Raw genomic sequence first — 22,335 nt, 5'->3', positions numbered from 1 at the left:
AAGCTGACGTCCAGGTTGCATGTCATGTATAGAGTCACCACAAGAGGACTCTAAAAACCAGTAAGTTCAAGCTGCAAAGTCTCCAGTCCTGCTCACTAAACTGAAACATTAGCACTGTTAAAGAGACTTTGTGATCATTTTGTCTGGTGAAACACACTTCCAGATACAATACGCTCAATGCTAAAGCACACGCGGACCACTTACCTAGGTATATTCCACAGGTGGGGATATCAGCTGTAACCCCTTGTGTCTGGCTCTTGCTGGAGCCATGCTCCATGCTAATTAGCAAGGAGTCGGCCCTCCTGTTTGGCCTAAATTAATTAATCAGTCCTCATTATGCACATTGCTCCTCTGTAATTGCCAGCACTGGCACAGTGATGAATGATAACACAGAAAACATTCTCATTACTGCGGAAAAGTGTGTGCCCACCCTTATAATGAGACGACTCTTATCCACAAGAGCCTTTTGTCACTTTAACATGCTAAACGCATGCACACAAACACACGTTGATGCAAATTACATGTTGGCCGAGCCTAAAGGAATGCTTTTTCTCAAGCAGAGTGGACCAGACTTGAAGGTAATGGTGGGGTCCGCAGGGATCAGTTGTGGGTTTCAAGTGCCAGGAAAGCTACACATGACCAACCCTGAGATAAACTAAAGCCGGCCACACCACCATTAATTTACAGTGAACAGTCTCATGTGGCCAGGATTAAAATAAATTTGAGCATGGTGCAATTTAAAAAGAGGGCACTGAATGAAAATCAGTTTACCTCTAATCAAACTTGTTTACTTCTGCGTGATAAAAAAATAAAAAATCCTCTCTGATCTTTTTTTTATTACCCTAGGTGCACTGGTTGACTTTTAATAACAGAGATTAATCACTGGGTCTTAATCTCTATCTAAAGATCACAGTGGCATGCGGGGTCACATAAAGCTCAGTGCTGTATTCAGAAATTGTTTTGTATTGGTCTCCTCTAATGCTTTATTCCCTTTTGATCTGCAGCTCATATTTGAGTGACAGGTCATATCTCAGTGCCGGACAGATATAGTTTGGGAAATGATGCGTATTTAGACCACGCAGCAGCATACAAAACTGGGCATGAGCAGAAATAATCCCCGCCCACACAAATGTTCAGTACGACACAGCTGGGCGATATTAATCTGTATCTTTATGCTTAGTTCAGCAACTTTTAAAAGATGAATGAGCATTGCAGTGGAACACAGTATTTGTTACTATATCTACTGTTGTTCTAGTGTACATTAAATATGAACAGGTTAGTTTATTTTTATCAGTATATTTTTAGTTCTTAGCAAAAATACAGTTTAGTCAAGTCCCAGTTTATAGCAACAGAACCACTCCTGAGTACAGTACTGGTTGTAGATTGTGACCACCTCACTCTGATAACAAAGTAGCACAATTCAGATACACAGATATAAGAATGCCATATGATGACTATGCCTAGACTTAATCGTTTTCAGTGGTGGAGCTTTCTTCACCAGGAACTCAGAGCCACATTCTCGGCTTTATTATGTTTCACATTGTGTTACTGCCTTATTAAAAACATGTGTAAAACAAATTCCACAGAAGAAAAAATCTAAATTTAAATAGCTCAAATAATAAAATGCTGAGCAACTGACCAAACGTCAGTTATACCGCTACCGACTTAATGCACGGGATGTACAATAATGAATTGAAGATGGTGCATTAGTGCTGAATGTTAAACTAGTGAGCACTGTTCCCTATGCATCCACAAAAGTGACCATGAATGTCTTAACTGAAATGATGGAGTGATTTAAATCAGTGAAAAAGCTTCATGATTGCCACCTCTGGCTGCTGTTCACTATGGTAGATTTGTAGTAATGATGGTGATTTGATTTGTTCTGGAGGTTGTCTATTAAGGACAGCTTGCAATCTGTCTGTACAGCCTCAGACTTCATTTCATAATTATGTCCTAATTTTATTACACTGTTCAGAAAGAATTATGAATATGGGAAATATGAAAAGTGAAGGGAACAAATTCATGCACGCATGCACAATTGACCACTCTGACCAACAGCTAGCAATTGCCACTGGTTGAGATTTGTCAGCGACTTTTTTTTTTTTTTACAACCTCAGGCAGTATTCCCATTGGTTTATTTTTAACCTCTCTGTGCCCTCTTGTTTGCAAGTGCTTCAGGCAACAACAGGAATCACTTATGATGTAGTTTTGGTGCTTACGATAGGCTGCATGTGCAAGGCAATATTGTGGAAATCATTCAACCAAAGCAAAGGGATAAATCCATAAAAGATAACAAGACAGTGGCACAAGATATATAATTTTGCGGAGTTTTTTGTTTTTGAGAAAGGCTCCACGTACCATAAAGAAAAGGTTGTGCGATTATTTTCACTTCAGTTAAGATCAATTACTGGTGTAGACTGAAACAAAATGTGTGTGCATTCAGGGGACATTTGTGCACGAGTGATTGGTGAAGGTGAAACAGTGTGCCTGGATTTTGTGTGCGCATCTGTCTGTTTTGACATCTCTGTGCATTTGTGCTGAATTACAGTTGGGTAGGCTGAATAAGTGGCTCAGAGTAGTTGACTGCCAGAGCAGATTCATTTCAAAGCCAACTCTGAGGCAGACACCAGGGAAGTGAGAACAGGAAGGCTTACTGGCTAATCTGGTCAGAGAGCGAGCTGGAAGCAACACAGAATTCTTAATGTAGGGGATGTTGAAAAAAAAATCTAATTAGTGACTGCAACCACAGAAACACTTTCCTGTTCGCATTTTGTAGTGTGTCTGCGTAGATGAGACAAAGGATGGGAAAATAACCAAGAGGGGTGTGTGTGTTTATATCTGGAGCCTGACATCCTCTCTGACCTCCCTGAGTGATTTCTAGTCTTACACCTGGGTGCAGTCTCTTACACTTGGATGTCAAGCATGATCCGCTTGTCCTCTTCCACATGGATACCCCAGATGCAGTCCTGCCCCTTGTCGTAAGCCTCGGGCCAATTAGGAGACAACACAACACCAGCAGAGTCTGTGATCTCCCCGCTGCACACAGCTGCAACACACAAACAGTACAGGCTGAAAAAACCAATTGTAAAAGATTTGAAGATACAGGAAAGTAAGATGCAAATTAGAAATCAATTCACTCAAAATATATGTTGGTACATAGATAATTTTGTCTAGCTAGATTATGCCCATGACCTTAGTGCTTAATAAAATACAGCTGAAATCAGGTGCTGTGCAAGCATCTTGGTGTGATCCTCGCAAAACTGCAAACTGACACTGAACCACTTGGTGACCATGACCCATACGAGCAGAAATTAAATTTTCTTATAGCTAGCTTTACTGGAGAGCTTTTCAATTTCACTCTGTTGCAGAATAACCATGAAGGCTTTAAAGACCAAGACTAAGGTCAGCATGTCATGTTTGTGTGTATGTGCATGTGGGAGGAGTGAAACAGAGAGGGGAAGGGAAGGGCTCAGGGTTGGGCCGCTATTAAATGTGATGCGTCGCCTGTGAACTGTGGCAGTTCTCATCTTAGGCCAGCTATTGTGCGCCTTTAATCTCGAGCACTTCGAAAATCTGCCCTGCGAGCGCACATTTCAAAGTAAATCGTTGTTACAGTTTTGAGAGAAAATTTATCACGGATCAGAGGAAAGCAGCTTAGGAAGATATAGTTAACTGTCACTGGTATTTAATATTAGAAAAACTAACTCCTGCAGTGATCAAGCAGACAATGAAAGCTTCGGGTCCTCGGGTCAATCTGATATTGCTCCAAGTTCTTCTCCAGTGGAAGCACTTTTATTTTATTTTTTTTATGCCCTGCAATCATGACATCTGTTAACTCACCCCTACAAGCTGGCTCGGTCTCATTCCACTGAGGGTTTTGTGCATCCACACACTCAATCACCACAGAGCCTTGCTCCAGTGTATAGCCAGGGTCACATGAGAATTCGACCACTGCGCCCACACTGTAGGTGGAATCGCTGCTGCTGAAGTTCCCGTACTTCACAAAGGGCTCGTAGCACATCCCTTTCGCAAAAGCTGCAGACAGAGTGTATGACATTGAACATAAGTGACAAGGATGGTGCAAGATATTATTAGCAAACTCTGCATTCTGCCTCATCAGCTTGCCTTCGTATCTTATGGCTGCGCCGGTGGAGGTCATCGTCCCGTCTGTGGTGAACTCCACAAACAGATAACGTCCGGTACTGAGCACTCCCTCATTTGGCAAGTATTCAACTTCATAGGAGTCATACACAGGGGGAGAGTCTATGTTGTTGCCATTTTTTATTAGCAACCTAAAAAAAGAAAACAGGGAGAGAGCGCTGATGGGATTAAAATAGATGTTAAAGAAAGAAATTACAAGGTACCCGAGACCTGCTCATTGTTCCAGCTGCAGCTGTAATAACTTTGTGATAACATTCTACACTTTGTAATGAGGTGAATGGGCATGCATGACAATTGCCATATGGATCAGTGGTTACAGAAGGATACATAATGCAATTGCAGTCTCCTACCTCTCACTACCTTCTGGTCCCCTCAATTCATTTGCCTGACAGAGCACACTTAAAGGATTATCATGATAAAAGGTCCTTTCAAATTCATCTGTCACTCCCTAAAGATTTTGGTCATTTATAGCCCTCGAGAATTTTAATCCTCCATCTGCAGGAATACTGTTATTCAGAGTTCAAAGCTCGACGCAACTCACATTTCCACACTATGCTCACATTTATTCTCAATGTGTGTTTTGATTTTAACAGCATACATAAACTACCTGTCATCATCTTCTGCCAAAGCCACCTTTTCAAAGTGAACGTGAAGCCGGTGGGCTTCAGGTGCCTCCAGAACCCAGTGGCAGGTCAGATTGTTGCTGTAGTTGCCAGGAAAACCAGGAGAGACGATGCGGCCATATGTGGCATTTTTTATCATTCCCCCACAGGATGCTGTATGAAAAGAAAAAGAAAAGAAAAGAAAAGAAAAAAGGACAAAGAGTAGGAAGTAAAAACTTGATGAAAAAAAGTAATGATTCGAACTGTGGTAGGGGGATTTTGGAGAAAAGTCCCTGTCTGAGCACAGATTGCATCGATATGCAGTGGACTGTGGCTGAGCTACACCAGGCGGCTCTCCTGGGTCTAAGAGTGCCTGATTGTTTGTGAAGGTAAAAGCAAAACAGCGGCAGTAACACTATCAGTTTAGAACAGCTGCAGGCAGGCGCGGTGAAAGGCTGGAACTAGCAGATGAGTTTTTACCAGCAGGAGAAGGAGAGTCATGTGGCCCAGTTCTAATTAAGGCAGCCAGGTCCAATGGCCTTATTTTGCCCCGTCTCCAAAGAACAGCTCCCTGTGTTGCTAATCACATGCAAACACGCTCATTTGCCCTCCGAGTGTGACTCAGTAGGAGACAACACAGTGAAAGGCTCTGTTAATCAAAATCACCTGTTCTCTCAGAGAAAGCTGAAGAGAAACAGGCTTGTGTCTTTAAAATTGCGAGTTTCACTCTGCAAATTATTTTCCTTAACTCTTTTTTTTCTTTTAACTCTCAAATATAAGAATAATTAAATAATTATTAAAATTAATAGCAATACTTAGATGTTTGCTTTGAAAGCCTGGCAGTCAATGTTAACTACTTGAACGTATTCACACTCACTGTCAGGCAACGAGCCTGAAGGTAATTTAGTTTACAAAGCAAAATTAAATATCAAACCAAATCACCCAACATTCCAATTAAGCTGAAGGGATAAGCCCATAACCCACTGTTATAGCGTTTAGATTTCATTTAGTTTAATTACATTCTTTGCAGTTTTATTGTTAGAGTATCAGTTGGGTGGGTGGGGGGGTCTTGTTGCCCTGAAACTTGTCTATCCAGAAAACGAATTTGCCTTACCGACACATCGGGGTTCTTTTCCACTCCAGTAAGGCGTGGTTGCATTACGACAGGTGAGCATTTTTGGACCCTGCAACTTGTATCCAGTGAAACAATTGAAATAGGCTTCTCCGCCGGGATGCAGGTGCGTCACTGAAACCTCTCCACCAGCAGGCTCTTTGGGGAATGCACAACTCAGCACAAAGGCTGCAGAGGAAGGAGTCAAAAATAGAGGGAAAGGGAAATGAAGGTGCTCTTATGAATACATTATAATTTGATAATTTTTGTTGCAATGTATCGATTTATAAAGTTCAGTATGTTATACAGTAGTGATAGGAAAGAGAGACAGAGAGACAAAGCATGTTTATACTATAACACCAGTAATTGCATTTTAATGTAATTGATTTCACCATTAGCAGCTGTGAAATCACAGCACAAATAACTAAATGCATCATTTTGGGAAAGGACATGCTTGGTCTAAGTTATTTTTATTTATTTATTTTAATTTAGCATTTAGAAAAATCATTTTCCAGGGTTTTTCAGCCTTTTATTTGTCTGAGCACAATCCAGTCCTGGACCAAACTGCCAACAATGTTAACTGGCTGCACAACATAATCCTCTATGTTCTGCATTGTGTATTCATTGTTGACCAAGTTGTCTCTCCTCCAAACCACTGCTGAAGACCCATAAATATTTAAATCCAAAATGATTGTGAATTTGTGCAAATGAATCTGTCTCTGTCTTCCTGTTTCTCTTCAACATGCAGTTAAAGAAGTTATTAGAACCAGCCTTCAGATTTGTTTATATACACTACATCTTTTAATTGTAGTTTACCAGTACAAACAGTATGCAAATGTACAGAGACATGTTCTTGGCACTAGAGTAATTATCATCACTGTGTGGTTTGGTGTATAGTTGCTGCAGATACTTTGACAAATGGATGCATGGTTGGTCGGATGAACATCATAGTGGGTCTGTAACGTTAGGCTGAGGAATAGCCTCTATAGTGGTTGTCAAAGAGTTGCGATTGCAGCGGGGTAAGATCAATGTTCCCAGACTTGCTATGCATTGTTGTCCTGTTCCCTTTTTAAATAAATGGTGTAGGACGGCATGGAGTTCACTTTGATAATGAAGTAAGCTAACCAAGTCTTTAATGGAAGCTATTAAACAACCTTCTCTTCCTGTCTAATAACCACACTGTTCTACCTCATTAGTGTAGGCACTTTAATGGCCAGACTAAAACTTTTAAACTTCTGGAAATGTGTGAACAACAGAATATAATTGGACGCACTATGGCTTGTGCTACAATAACAGTGTGATTGTGAGACTGCAGAAGTACAGAAAGCTAGAAGCCTTGTATAACATGCTTTAGCTTAATGGAGCGGATGCAAAAGCTAAACAAATGCTAACAGGCAACGATAACAAAGCAAAGGGCAGCTGGTAGTCATGTGTTTGTTAAAACTGTCTTGCTGAAATCATATTTGCAGCCTTAAAGTCTTAAATTACAGCACAATGGCCAAAATTAATAATAATGATAATATATGGTAGCTTGCTCACAGTTAAGTGAATTGTATAACACTCATAATTTTAATATATATTTGCATGATTTCACAAATGGCTACGTAACATCAAAAAAGTAAGTTTACATCAAGAAATGGGTTTATCTTCAATATATCGAGTCTAATTTGGTTCAAATACAAAAAAGCACAGATACAGGATCCTCAATAAAAGAGCTACAAGACTGGCATCTTAACATGGTGTGTTTAGTACTAGAGCAGTAGCCACATGTATAAAGCAATAGCACACACTTCATAGACAGGGTTGTTGGCCAACCTCCACAAAAGCAGGGCAAGTGGAGGTTAAACAGTGCAAACAGATTAGACAATATGCAGCAGGTTGGATTTGAAGCGCTTTCATTTCAACCAAGTCATTTGGACATGAAAAAACATCACTTTAGTGATGTTTTCTACCATTACCTTGAAGCTAAATTGTCTATTCAAAAAAAAAAAAAAGTCATTCTATCAATCTTTGAACTTGAACTCGAGGGAAAACAGCCCTAAATGCATAACGGCCATAAAGGTTTGTGAAACTACTGACTTATGTGTTTCTTTTACACAAGCCACTGGTTTCTACCATAATGAAACCGGCCTTTGCGTTGCAGTAAATCAGTGAGCCACAGGGACGAGGTACACTGCCCCTGGGTCATCCATTCCATTCATAGTTTATCACTAGCTCCAATGAACCTAGTTATTGCCATTATCATAGCAGCATTTACATCCCTATTGAGCATGCAGTGGGAGAGCCAGAGGCAAAAATTGTGGAGCCAATTCCTGAAGTATTAAATTACGTGCTGCCTCCATTCCAGTAGATGTGGTGCTGGGCCATAAAGTCTGATTGTTTCACCATTAGAAATAATAGATCCACAGTGCAGACAGCCAGGAAGATTAGCTGATGGTGCTGTAGAGCCACAGGAAACAGATGTGAAGCGTATGTCTTTAGTTATTGTTTTCTTGTAGTGGGGAGGAAATAGTCATAGTCATAGTAATACTCATGTAAACCCACAGTAGTACAGTACACGCATAAGCTAGTTGCAAAAGTATCATTAGAATATTCAAATTCTCTCATTAAAATATTGTTTATTACCTTTTAAATACCACAGATTTACTGTACGATTGTGGTAAAAAATAATGCAGACTCTCACCCAGGGAAAACTCAAACTCTGATGAACAAAAAGACATAAATATTACACTGGCTCAGTATTTTTTTTTAACAAAAGTGATGCCAAAATGCAGAGGCAGTGTAGGTGACAAACTGAGTACACCCAACAACTGAATAGCTTGTAGAGTCATCTTTATCACCAACTACTTGATGTAACCATTTTCTGAATGACTTTATCAGTCTCTCACTTTGTTGTAGAGGAATTGGCCCACTGTCTTTTACAACATTGCTTCAGTACATCGAGGTTTGTGGGCATTTGTTGCGTTGCGTAGGATCATTGTCCTGTTACATCACAGGATTTAAGCCAAGTTTTAAATGCTAGATAGATGACTCTAGAATATGTTGGTTTATAGCCAAACATCTCCACTTTGGTCTCGTTTGCCTGAAGAACATTATTCCAGAAATTTTGTGATTGTTCAGATGCAGCTTTGCAGTCCTATGCCATGTTACCATGGTCTTTTAGAGAAAAGAGGCTTTCTGCTGGCAAGCCTTCCAAACAAGTCATGTTCAGTCTTTTGTAATTATGCTTTCATGACCTTTGGCATTTAACTCCTGCTAACAGAGGCCTATTGAGTCTGAGATGTAGCTGAGCAGATCCTTAAAGTTGCGAGGTGGACCCTCTTGTTTGTCCAGCAAATCCCACAGGTGCGTAACTTGATTGAGAACTAGGGAATTTGGCGGTCAAAACCTCAGACTCATTGCTGTGCTGAACCATTTTTTGTTCTTGGCAGGGCACAATATCCTGCTGAAAGAGGCCACACCCATCAACGAGTACCTTTTCCATGATAGGGTGTACATGGTCTACAACAGTGGGTAGGCAGGTGGTACGTGTCAAAGTAACATCCATGTGGATGACCCAAGGTTTACTAGGTTTACTAGCAGAACGTTACTCAGAGCATCACACTGCCTCCACTGACTTCTTCCCATAGTGCATCCAGGTGTCAGGGGTTCCCAAGGTAATGTGATTCATCAGACTAGGCCACCTTCTTCCATTGCTCCATAGTCTAGCTCTGATGGTAAATGGCCTGTATTTGTATAGTGCTTTACTAGTCCCTAAGGACCCCAAAGCGCTTTACACATCCAGTCACCCACCCATTCACACACTGGTGATGGCAAGCTACTAAGCTTGTAGCCACAACCACCCTGGGGCGCACTGACAGAGGCGAGGCTGCCGGACACTGGCGCCACCGGGCCCTCTGACCACCACCAGTAGGCAACGGGTCAAGTGTCTTGCCCAAGGGCACAACGGTCGAGACTGTCGGAGCCGGGGCTCGAACCGGCAACCTTCCGATTACAAGGCGAACTCCCAACTCTTGAGCCACGATCGCCCCATGATGATCAAGTTCCCATTTGTTGACACTGTCAACAGCGGACTGGGATCAGCGTTGACTGGTTTGCAGCTATTCAGCCCCGTACACAACAAATTGGGATGCACTTCTGTCAGTATTCTGACACCTTTCTATCAGAACTAGCATTAAGTTTTTCAGCAGTTTCAACTACTACTTATGTTAGATCGGATCATGTTGTATTCCATCAATGAGCCTTGGCTCTTTGACCCTATCAGTACCCAGGACCTGGTTCACCACTGTTCCTTCTTTGGACCACTTTTGAGTTCGTCTAGCCCTCACAATTTAGCCCTTTTCAGACTTAAATACTTACACTCACCCATTTTTCCTGTTCCTAACACATCAACCTTGAGGACAAAATATTCACTTGCTCCCTAATATATCCCACTCACTAACAGGTGACACGATGAAGCGATAATCAGTGTTACTATTGTCAGTGCTCATAATGCTATGTCTGATTGGCAGATATTACAATGGATGATGTCAAAATGAAGCGTTCCTGACAAAAATGCCACACTATATGGAATAAAATGTCACTTTAGTAAATATTAAAAATAGAAGAGGAAAAGTAGCTCAAAACACTTCTGGATTTTTACACTGTACCTTGTCGCAAGCAATATATAACCATAAGGAACATGGGCACATGCTAATTGTCTTTTTTATTTTTATTTGTCTTTTATTTTATTTTATTTTATTGTTGTCAGTATTACAAAAAAGCACAAGTGCCCTGTCTTGCCATTCTTTCCTCACTCACTCTCTCTTTTATTCTCTTTCTCTGTGCACAAGCTGTGGATTTGTACTGTCTTTATTGAATATAAAGTATGCTTTTTATTTTGCTTCCTGCCCTTTCACACCTACATGTTGGCACAAAAAACAAAAAACAAACTTGAATTTCAAATGTGGAACTCTAAATGTGTATTTGGGATCCAATAATGAGTTCCCCGTTCTGCCGTCCTCTATCGACATTTACTTAAGATCAACCTTCGAAAACATTTAAAGAAAGTAAACATTTCCCAAAAGAACGCCTGATGCGACACCTGCATGCACTCACACATTCCTTCCATTAATGAGCCTCATTCAGCTGTATGCACATTTTTCATCTGCCTGAGTACTTCAAATTGAGAATGCTGCTCTTCAACCAATGATGGACAAATGTTGTTGACTAGGGCACAATAGATGAGCTGAGGAAGCTAGTAATAGTCAGTTACCCACAGTGTATTTGGCCAAACAAATAAAATGCATTTCAATTTAGCTCTAATAAACGGTTACACTCCTGTATGCGTTGCCTGAATCCCTTCAGGTGGAGAGCTGGAATAGGATCAAAAATGGCTAAGTGAAGGCAGCAGATAATGAAATGAGGTGACAGAAAACACAACACAGATAATGAATGTAGTGTAGATTGTTATTATATATAATGGCACGATATTTGGAAAATATTATCCATTGTGTGTTACACTGACATTTAGAGTAAAATGTGCAAGAAGCGAAGATTCCATGGCAATGATTAGTCATCTTTATAGTCAGTTATTGGTTTAATATACAGATATAACATCAGTCGCTCAGCTTGTAGGCGACATGTGGGAGAGTGTGGCTGTCAATATATATCTAAGCCACATGACCTGGCTGTGCATCAAAGCATTACCTTTTATAGAAACATCAATAGTGTTGTCTCTGGTAAAGTGCCTCACTTGTACAAAGCCAGACGATAGTTCCGCAGTGATATAGCCTATTGATATTTATGTGGTTTGGTTAAAGCCTCAATCGAAATGGCCATTTACTCAATAAAGGCCATTAAAAAGCAATAACTTTGAACTAGAGACAAGAATCTTATCAATGCTACTTAGAACAGGTGGCATGTGCTGGATTGCTACCAGCGGCAGGGGTCCTCTGACCACATCTCTTGTCGTTGCAGGTTTTAAGTTAAAAACAATCAATAATTGCTGTGAAACACCGCTGCCATCAGCAGCATGGATTACTTCATACAGCTAAAAACTCCTAGCTCACCTTAGATGTCAAATACAATTATTATATCATCATCTCAATGCTAAGAGGTTGTAAATAATTTCAATCAAACATTTTGGAATCAAATAAGGCTTTGACAGTATTACATTTAATATTACAGACATTACATCAGTATTACATTTAATTCAGACAAAATTCTTTATGTATGTTATAGATATAAAATAGCCGAAAGGTAGGCTTTACTTTTACTCATCAGCAGTAAGTTTTCAGAAAGCAGGGATGGGTTTGGGATAAAATAAGTCATAATCCTTACTTGCACTGTAGTATGCAATTTCATTTTTAAAACTTAAATTTAAACCGATTCTTCTCATTGAAAGAGCAAGATCATAAATTTTTCACATTGTTATTTTGTATTAAACAGCAATGCCTGACTGAGAAATTAAATTGTTTTCAGTTTAATCCTACAGAGAATAGATGCCTGAATTTGAAAAAAAAAATTGTATTGGTGGGTGCTTATTTCGTTGTGTGCATTTTTTTTTTAATTGACCCAACTCCTTTATTATTAATACCAAAACTGTACACTAATCAGCCCCAGCATTAAAACCTCTAATGTCATATAGCATTCCCTGTTGTGCCTCCAAAGCAGCTCTAACTCACTGAGGCATGGCAATGAAACCTACGCCGGCATCATGCAGAGTCTGGCACACAGCACTGGCAGAAGCTCTTTTGCGTTCTGTGGGTTTGTGGGCCGGAATCTCCATGGATTTGGGCTTGATCCACAGCATGTCGTTGATGCTCATTCAGATTGCTCAATCACATCAGATCATATTCACTTCATCTGTCACCGGGTTTCATGTAATGGCTAATCTGTGCATTAGAAAAAGTAAAAAAAAAATCCCTAACTGTAAGTATTTTTTCTGATTTTTCCTTTTTTAACAAAATCAGTTTTTAAGGAGAATATTTGAACAATCAAGACATACATTCTCTTAAGATGATATTATTAACTATACTTTCAATTCTAGATAAGATCACAAACATATGTGGGGGTATTGAGAAAAAGACGCTGATAAGAACACATGTGGAGAGTGGTAAGCCCCTCTTCATTCCCACACTTTATGTTCTCTTAACATAAACAGTAAAAAACACTTTAAGTTATTTTCCAAGTGTCAAACTGCTCTTGTTATAGACAGATACATCAGTCTGCCATCACAAGCTCGTGCTGTAGCAAATATTAATTACAGACGAGCTGAGATGCGTCTCTCCACAGTTATATCTGCTTCTCCACGCTTGTCCAATTACATTTCTCACAGTCCATTGTAAAGGACAAGAAGATACCCCGCTTGCAAAGCAGAAGAACACAAATTGAAATATCTTCCGTGACTCCGATATGTCTAATCTTCATGAAATCTGCTCCTGGTATTTTTCTCATTAATGTAGCTGAATTTGTTCCATCAACTTTCAAACCAAACAGGTTTTTAGACGGACAAGGCTGCATGTGTGATCATTTTTTTGACACATTGTTGGCAAAGAAGTATAACACGGAAGCCTATTATGTTAAATTGTTTTCATAGTGGGCAGGAATTTTGGGGAAAAATGCCCTGCTAATGTTAAAACTGAGAAGCACAGCAAAATGTTGACCTATTTTGGTGCAATATAGGATAATATAGAAATTAATTGTTTGTTTTTTACAGCAAATACAGCATGCATAATTTCAATGCCAAGGTGGAGGTATGCTATTCACTTAAGGATGTCCTGTATATTATAGAGTACATTATGTATTCAATGTTATTTTTTGTACTTTTGCATTTGCATTGCATTACTTCAATTGAGTTTGAGGTGTTTAAACAATGCAAAATCCAAATGAGACAGGTAAAGGTGAAAAGTGTACCAACTGATATAAAATAATACTCATATATATTTCAACTGTTTATCACCATGTGTTCCCAGCTATACATCACCCTGTATGTTCTGTGGTGACCCTTCACTGTCATCATTCGGCCTGACCTCACAGTGATATTCAAACATCCAACAGCGATGGGCTGATTTATCTCACATCAGCCGCACAGTTCTGATGGCCCCTTTCATTTTCTAGCTGATGAAAGTACCACAGTAATGTGGTAGAATGAATTGTCCACCAGCGACCACCGTCAGCTCAAATCGATGGGGCATGTAATTGGCGGCCACTTTGTGTGATTGCTAAGATAAACAGACATTGTTACAGACATAGAAGATCAATGTCACACACAAAATAAGCGAGGGAGAGGTTGGAAATTATAGGCCATTATATTCACCAACAACACAGTAACTATTTCTACTGACAGGATTTGCGGCTGACACACCAGATACTACTTTATTACACTTAATGATTCTTTACAAATGTGATCCGTGAAATGGCAAATGAAAAAATTTAAATGGAAAAGGCACATACACATCATTGCCCAGCTGAAGGTCAACAGATAGTGTTTTGAAATAGAGCAATTTTAAATGCAATTAGTCAACCATTTTGCAGCCTCTCACCAGCTCTGCACCATCTTTGCTTGAGGATAAGCATTACCTGATAGAAAGCTGCTGCTTAACAATAAGCTGTTGTCATGTTTAATGTAACGTGTTTGAATGATGTGGCACCAAAGCTAGTAATGTATAGCTTCTGCTCACCTTGGTAATGGAGTAGGAGATATGCTGAATTGCGGCGTTTCTCACTACGGAGACTGATAGAGATCTGGTTGCTCCAGCTGCGTAGCACTAAGCCAGTCATCAAGACCGACTCATTGGCAAGGATGAAGGGTTCTTGACCTCCTGTATCCTCCACGGTCACCTGCTCTCCTTCCAACACGCTCACATTTAGCACCTAAAAAAACACACCCATGCAGTAAGATTAAACAACAGCCCTCACTGGTGCAATTTCACAAAACAAAAAAAAAAATTTTTCCAACAGAACTGCAAAGGCTCTTATTAGACCAACACATTATCAAATGTTACATTGCATACATATTATTTTCAGTACTAGTTTGAGCATATGTATTCACCCTTAATATTCCCCCTCAGAAAACATGTTTGCTTTCATTTCTTTGATAACCTGCAGCTGGGATGAAAACATATTTTTGACTAATAGTAGAATCTATCTGAGTCATTCCACTAATGGTTTGTTGCACAATTCCTCTTCTTCTATGTTTTCTGCCTGCCTGCAGAATAGTCTGTTAGCAACGCATTATGTCTTCGGTTCAGAATCTGCAGCTAAATTTGGCAAAGGAATCAGGACTACTGTATGTAGTAAAACGGTCTGTGTAAAGACATTTGGAGCATCATTTATTTAATTATTGGCAGAAGTCAAAAAGGAAAATAAAAATCCAACAACAGATCCTAATCATCATTCTATATGATAATAAAAGATGGTACATTCATCACTGGGTTTGCTAGAACATTCTGATTATGTCATTGTAGGTTGATGGGATTTTATAATTCATTGTTCTTCTCATCTGACACACATATTGTTTAGTCTGTCATGGTCCCTGGGTCTTGATGCCAGGGTTTGAGTTTTGCATAGTTTATGGTTCTTTGAGTTTTGCATTATTCATGCTGAAGTTTGGTTCTTGCTAGCTTACCTTAGAGTCCTAGTAATTATTTGGTTCCTTGCTTGTTATTTTCTTCCCCTCCCCTGTGTCCTGTATATATATATTCTTCTATCATTTGACTTTTTTCTACTTTTGATAGTTTTTTAAATTGGCTTTTTATTTTTAGTCAGCTCTTGGTTTTCCAGATAAGAGTTGTTGCCTTTTGCTTTCTCTCGTGTTGTGTTTAGTTTTACTTTCTCGCCTATCTCGTTGCGTTGATTGTCATCCCCTGTTCTTGTTCCAGAGCTGTTTCCACTCCCATTATTAGTTCTCAGTTTGCCCTTGTATAAATTCCTGTGTCTTCTATTTGTTGTTTATCATGTTGTGCACATCAGTTATAGTCGGGTTTCTTTTTCTGACCACTTGGAAAATGCAAGTCTAATCTTGCCTTTCAGCACTATTTTTGGTCTCGACCAGTCTCTCGGTGAATGTCTGATAAATGGTTTACTATGTTCTAAAGTTAATTGCTGTTTCCTTTAGGTTGTAGAGTACGCTGAGACATTGCTCTGAAAACCGCTGCCATAGAAAACTGAAGTGCAACAGGATGTTGGTGGCCAAGCAGCTAAATAATCTTAAGTAATTCTAAACAGTAATCTGCAAAATTAAACCACTCCTCGTGTCTTTCTTGTTTTTGAAGTGGTCTTGAACAATAGTTCTTCAGGCTTTCTAAAGATCTTTTAAAGTTATTCTTCGAACACTGGCTGCTTTTTCCTTCATATTCAGTCAAGTCTTTGCACCCGACCATTTTCAGAGGAAATGTGTTTGTTTGTTTGATTGTTTGTTTGATTGTTAAGCCATTTAATACTGAACTATGAATTATTCAAGCATGAAGGAGGCACCTAAAATCAGTAGATGAACCTGTTTTGTGTCTACACATAATAGACAACCTAGCAAAGCGACACTCACAGGTTATATCTTTTGGACCTTTGTTATTAGTAGCATGTCGCAAAAACATAATTTTTTTCCATGTCTTTAGTTGAATCTACAAAAAATAAAGATGACACAGTTTGTGTCATTGTATTTTTGCACCAACAAGGTGATTGCCAAAAGATATGGCATTGGTGTCCAGTGTATCCTTAAAAATTCGAAGGAAACTGTACAAGTGGAGGATAAAAGGAGTGTCAGGCTGAAAAACTATTGGGAGCGCATGAACTGTATCTGAAAGTCACATCTTTAAGCAACAAGAAACAATTAAGCAATGATCTGACACTAGTTCTTTGGTTTATCAGTCTACTGTTCGTCAAAGCATCATTAGAAATAGTCTTACTAGAAAGGTGGCTGTCAAGAAACTATGAAAAACTATGAGAAAAGACTAAGTTCTGCCAAGAACACAAGAAGAAGAACAACACGAGATGTTCACAAACTTAAGCTTGGTAAAACTTTGTGAACTATTGCTGTAACTCTAAACTTTTGCCTTATATACTTTCATTTATGTTTGCATATGTTTAAATAAATGTCTTCTGAAATATCTTCCCATTTTCCGAGCCATGTATAAAACTCAAGAGGTCGGCACAGTATGTGAAACTGAATGCTGTCACAGGTAGTGGGCTTAGGTTTCAGGTATGTCACGAGGCAAAAAAAAGGTTGCCCTAGGCTGTGTTGCAGGATTGTTAGTGCAGCAGCTTGGAAAAGCTGAGACAGTGGGCAAGATGAGTACTAGTCACACGATGGTAGCAAAATAAATTTGGTCGCGTAGACAAACTGTCACTCAGTCGAGGAGGTGCTGACAATGACTGCAGAGAGGCTGATGGACGCTGCAAGCCTGAGCTTAGAGGTGACTTCTTCCGGAATTATCCATGAGATCAGCCACTTTGATTGATTTGATTTTTTTTAATCAATACCAGATTTAAACCCAATCTCTGAAGGTTTTCTGGGATACAAGGTGCACAACAAGCAGTCAGTCATCAGGTCAAAGATGCCAAGATGCTTTTTTTTTTTTTTGTAGTTGCATAGTTGCATGTGCCTTAAATAGGAGCGTCACAGTGAGTAATAAAAGAATGAAACGTGACTTTAGAATCAGATTCTCAATTCCTCAAGGGTAATGAGAATGACAAGGCTGTGGGCACAGTGTTTTTGGAAATCAGATTATTTAGGTTATTTGACTGTTTTATAACCTAATAATTCTCCCTACAGGCTCACAGGAGAGCACAGTAATTCTCCTTGAGTTTAACAGTCACACTGATATATTCAAAGAATGAGACTGAAACGTAGTCAATGTGGAATTGCAATTTAGCCTGTCAAATTTAGCAAATGAGAGCCGTAGAAAACAGATGTGAATGATGTCATCTTAACTGCATTGTGTTATTATGTACATTTAATTGTGCAGTTACAGTTATTGAGGAAACTGTAATTAATTTGTAGTTACTAATCAGATAGTGGCGATTCCCAGATGCACAGTTGTTCCAGGTAAAAGCACATGCAAAATGTAAAGTTCATTCTGTGAGATAAGAAGTCTTTCTGTGCTATAAATACAATAATTTCCTTCTGAAATGAGAAAAAGAAACCTCTAGTATATACTGTACAGTGTAAAACATTACATAATCCCACTGGTTTACTTTAGTGCATCATATCTTCTCTATTTTTTTGTCACCAATGTGTTTTGTCCTGGCTTTCAGACGTTTGATGTTGATGCCTTAAAAAAAGATTAACACTTGCTGTGACACCTTTATTGCAACTCACAATAAAAGTGTCTTAACAGAGGAGACATCCATATAGTGGCTTCCAGAGCACAATGAAACAAACACTTTCGTAGCATACTTACTCTCACTATCATGGGCTTGTGGTGGACCTGCTAGAAAAGCTCTGATTTATAAATGTTGCTTTGTCTATGGTGCAGAACATTAAATATTAAAATTTTTTTATTTTTGTCATTTTTAATATTCGCTTAAGAGCTTTTTGTGGCTTTGTTTAAAAACAGCATTTGAATTCACTGAAACACAGAAGATAATTTGATTGTAAATTGGATTCTTAATTATTTGATGTCCACCTTGGATATGGTATCGACAGTAGTCTTTGATACTGCAACAACTTATCATATTCAGTGAGCAGAACAAGATTGCGGATCTGTGACTACTTGGTTTACATATATCAGGGAGGCTTATGAAGGATAGGTGAGCAGATAGTGGACAGAGAACATTTGGACTGATAGATAGCTCAGCCCCAGAGGGCCCTATCATCTGTCATCCACCCTGGGACCTGTCAGTGCACCCAGCAACAGCTGTCCTGCCTCAATTATGAATCATTGACCATGTCAGGAGACATCAGACTACCTTATCTTCTCCAGTGCTACAGCCAAATGCCCACAGGGACTCACTGTCTCACTCACACTCACACACACATACACTTGTATGTGTGTGTGGAAGAGCACACACACACATGCGTGTTCCTCTGGACTGTAATGAGAGCAGTATTATGGTAAGTCCTAGCTGGAATCCCTGCCTCAGCAGACACATTTGTGTGGCCAGGGATTTGGCTGACCAAGCACACTTCTGCACCAACCACATCATTATCACAGGATGCCATCTATACAGTATGGTGTTCCATTTTCAGAATTATGTTGAGAGAGGACAGAATATCTTTCTTTTTCTTTTTTTTCTTTCTTTTTTTCATGAAATAAGCTCAGGGCAATAAAAGAAATGCAACACCGACCTTGGATAAGGTGGACTTTCTCTAGTAGCATTATCTTTCTCCCAACCCTTGGTCCAATATTTTTCCAGAGACAAATCAAAATGAGAGGACTAGAGAAGAGAAGGTCACCCCTCTCCTCTACCCTGTGTCTTTTCAATCAAACCACTGTAATGAACACACTATCCTGCAAGGCTACAGTACAATTGTGAGGCCTAGAATTGCACTTGGAATACTAACTATGAAAGAAAATGTCCATTATAATGTTCAAAAAGACAATGATATTTGTAGGACTGAACACCTTGATCTTGATGTGTAGCCCTGTAGGACAAGGAGCTTTCTTTGAACTGTGCTATTGTGTGCGTCAACAGTGTGTAGGGGTGTTATCACATTTGAACAGAAAACAGCCAAACACAGAGTTCATGCAGTGATTGCGTCATACTGTACAGTTAATCTAATACTAAACATAAACTAAATAATCCATATTATAAAGCCAGGAGTTATTTCAAACTTTGATATTTATGTTTAAAAATGTAAAGTACAAATGCAGTTTGGACAAACCCAAATGTTTCTCCTGGTGTCCTAAAATAGACACCATATCAAACCAATCTGACTTCATACACGTGAGATATGGGCATTGTTCACTAATTTATTCATTTATCTGCAAAATGAGTTAACTGTCCACAGAGGCTTGCTCTCACTGATATTTTATTGTTGAAAACATCTGGTGGCAAAAAGTAATGAACATTTACACTGACTCACAGGAGCTATTGCTTATGCAGAAATGAGCTGTATGTAATCAAAATGATACCGCTATACATGGAAATTAAATGACCCTGCCGCTGGGGGCAATAAATCAACAGCCACTGGACTCACCAGCTGCAGTATCATAATTACTATGATAAAATCCCCTGGCTTATAAACTGGAATATACCAGAAATGTGCCTACCTTGCTTGTGCCTCCCCCACCACAACCACCATCACAACCACTGCCATTTGAATAATTTTTGGCACATCCAGTTGGCAGTTTTCGTGTATCTCTGGATAGATTTGTGCAAGCAAAAAAAAAAAAAAAAAAAAGGAGTTGTAGTGCTCATTATATAAAAACGTTATCTTAATTGAACATTCACCTCTACATAAAACAGTCAAGGCCATTTCCTGTTTGCCCTGCTGTCTAAAACAATGGATTCTTACCAATAAGCAAATGCTGAATGTTAATGAGAATGTGCAGGAGCCAGAAGCTGCATACAATAACTCACTCATTGTCCCTTGTGTTTAATTTGAGCTGGCTCTTGAGTTTACCAAATGCAACCACCTTAGTGATAAGTTAAACAGTGGATGCTGGGGTTTTGTTTTTTGTTCTATTTGCTCAGTTACTCAGACATTAGAAGACATTTCATTAGATGAGATTCTTTCTTTTTGATAAATCAGCTTCATTTTCTCTCAGGCCTTGACACCTCGGTTTATTTGCTACACTGCATTTTTTGCATAGATTTAAATTCATGCATTACTGATTACTCTTCATATTTTCAAGCATGCATCTCTACCCTCCCACTCTCATCATGGCACTAAAAGAGTTGTGTGGGGGGGGGGGGACGACTTCACCTTCTGCCAGACAGACTTCTTCTTCTTCCTTTATGACAGCTAGCTGGGTGGAGGAGCAATTAGTGTCACCTGAAAGCATTCCTCTCAGGATTGCAAGGCGCCATGAAAACTCATCTCGCCAAAGCCCTGAAAAGCTCATCAAGATCAAACTGGCCTTCTTTATGACCTGACTTACTCACCCACAGCACAGGCTGATGAAGGTTTCCTTTTGCCTCATCTCAAGTTGATTAAAGGCAGCAAGCCTCTGCTGGCTTCCATTCCTCAGTCAGACTCGTTTCCCTGTGACACATCTGCGGTGTCCTTTGTCGTTTGTGCTGCCTGGGACTCAATCCAAAGAATGGCCTAAACATTACCTTGTTAAAACACCGCGTGATTACGTTCTTCAAAGAATTTTACGAGTGGAACTTTTGTTTTTACAAAAGTGCCAAGACTCGCTTTTGTTGAAAATCTTTCTATCTTTGTTGTGGCACTTCCATCTGAAACGAGCACCAGCGGTCACTGAACGCCAACAAAACAAATTTAATTCCCTCCCTCATCAGCCACCCTCAGCCAGGGTCAATGCCTTGTGCAGTTTGCTTCTTTTGTAAGAAATGCTAGAATTAAAATCCGAGTGCAAGGATCAATACAGCAATTCAACCAGCACTGAGAAGGGCCTGTGTGTCAAGTATTTGTGCCGCTTATTAACATGACTATTGATTGGAGTCAGAGGAGCATGGTCACAGAAGCAGCATCAAATACCAATCATTAACCCTCAAGTCAGTTTTAGCTATAAACTCTTGGCATGCTCTGTAACATCTTAATCCTTAAAGGGGCATTTCATTGATGGTCATCCTTGGCGACCCTACCTTCAGTGTCATTCATTAGCATATACAGCCCTGAGCTAATTAGGTTTGCTATTTTTTGTCTTGTTGGGGTTTTTTTTTTTTTGGGGGGGGGGGGGTTGCTGTTGTTGTTTTACTTTGGAAGTGTCTGAAGCAATATTTACTCCTCTCAGGATTGAAAATAAAAACTTGGAAGTTTTAAATTTTTCCACTAAGACTGAAAGCCTTTGATATTTATAAGGTTTAATTAAGGAAACAAGCAAAGGGCAAGTTTTCTTTTCTTTTACTGTAAGATGTGGGTTTTTTTTTTAAACAGACCATTTTTGCTTGGTTAGAGCTGCTGCAATCATGGAAACCTGCAGTAGCAGGCCCACTTTCTATTTACTAACTGTATCACGTTTGCAATACCTATTTTGCAACATACTTTTAAATGATTTTTTGAATATCATATCTGACTCGTTTTAACCAGCATAATCAGCAAAAATGAAGTTAAAGAACATCAAGTCAGAACAGAATCGATTCTGTTCATAATTATTATGGATAGAATTTCTAGGTGTAGCCAAGCGAGCGAAGGCTTGCACTTGTCACATCTCATCTCTGCTTTTTACAGATGATGTGGTTCTGTTGGCTTCTGGAGCGGTTTGCAGCAGAGTGTGAAGTGGCAGGATTGAGAATCGGTACCTCCAAATCTGTTTCCAGTCCTCAGCTGAAAAAGGGTGGAGTGTCCACTCTGGTTCAAGGACAAGTTCCTGCCCCAAGTGGAGGACTTTAAGTATCTCAGGTTCTTGTACA

At 39.5% G+C, this 22,335-nt stretch overlaps 1 protein-coding gene across 2 annotated transcripts in view; it reads right to left on the bottom strand.

The window, feature by feature from the left end:
* The window catches only part of LOC120723290 (seizure protein 6 homolog), a 91,886-nt gene that overhangs the window by 10,310 nt on the left and 59,241 nt on the right, over positions 1-22,335 (bottom strand). For both annotated transcript variants that reach the window (XM_040014659.1, XM_040014660.1), the window contains exons 4-9: positions 14,538-14,730; positions 5,878-6,063; positions 4,769-4,937; positions 4,126-4,292; positions 3,841-4,035; positions 2,908-3,046 (exon numbers count right to left, since the gene is read on the bottom strand). In XM_040014659.1, coding sequence (XP_039870593.1) covers positions 2,908-3,046; positions 3,841-4,035; positions 4,126-4,292; positions 4,769-4,937; positions 5,878-6,063; positions 14,538-14,730 — 1,049 coding nt within the window. The remainder of the gene's footprint in view (positions 1-2,907; positions 3,047-3,840; positions 4,036-4,125; positions 4,293-4,768; positions 4,938-5,877; positions 6,064-14,537; positions 14,731-22,335) is intronic.

This window comes from Simochromis diagramma, unplaced genomic scaffold (assembly GCF_900408965.1).
Source record: "Simochromis diagramma unplaced genomic scaffold, fSimDia1.1 OVJJ01000676.1, whole genome shotgun sequence".
In the NCBI taxonomy this organism is placed as follows: Eukaryota; Metazoa; Chordata; class Actinopteri; order Cichliformes; family Cichlidae; genus Simochromis; species Simochromis diagramma.
This window is presented reverse-complemented; position numbering and strand designations above follow the sequence as displayed.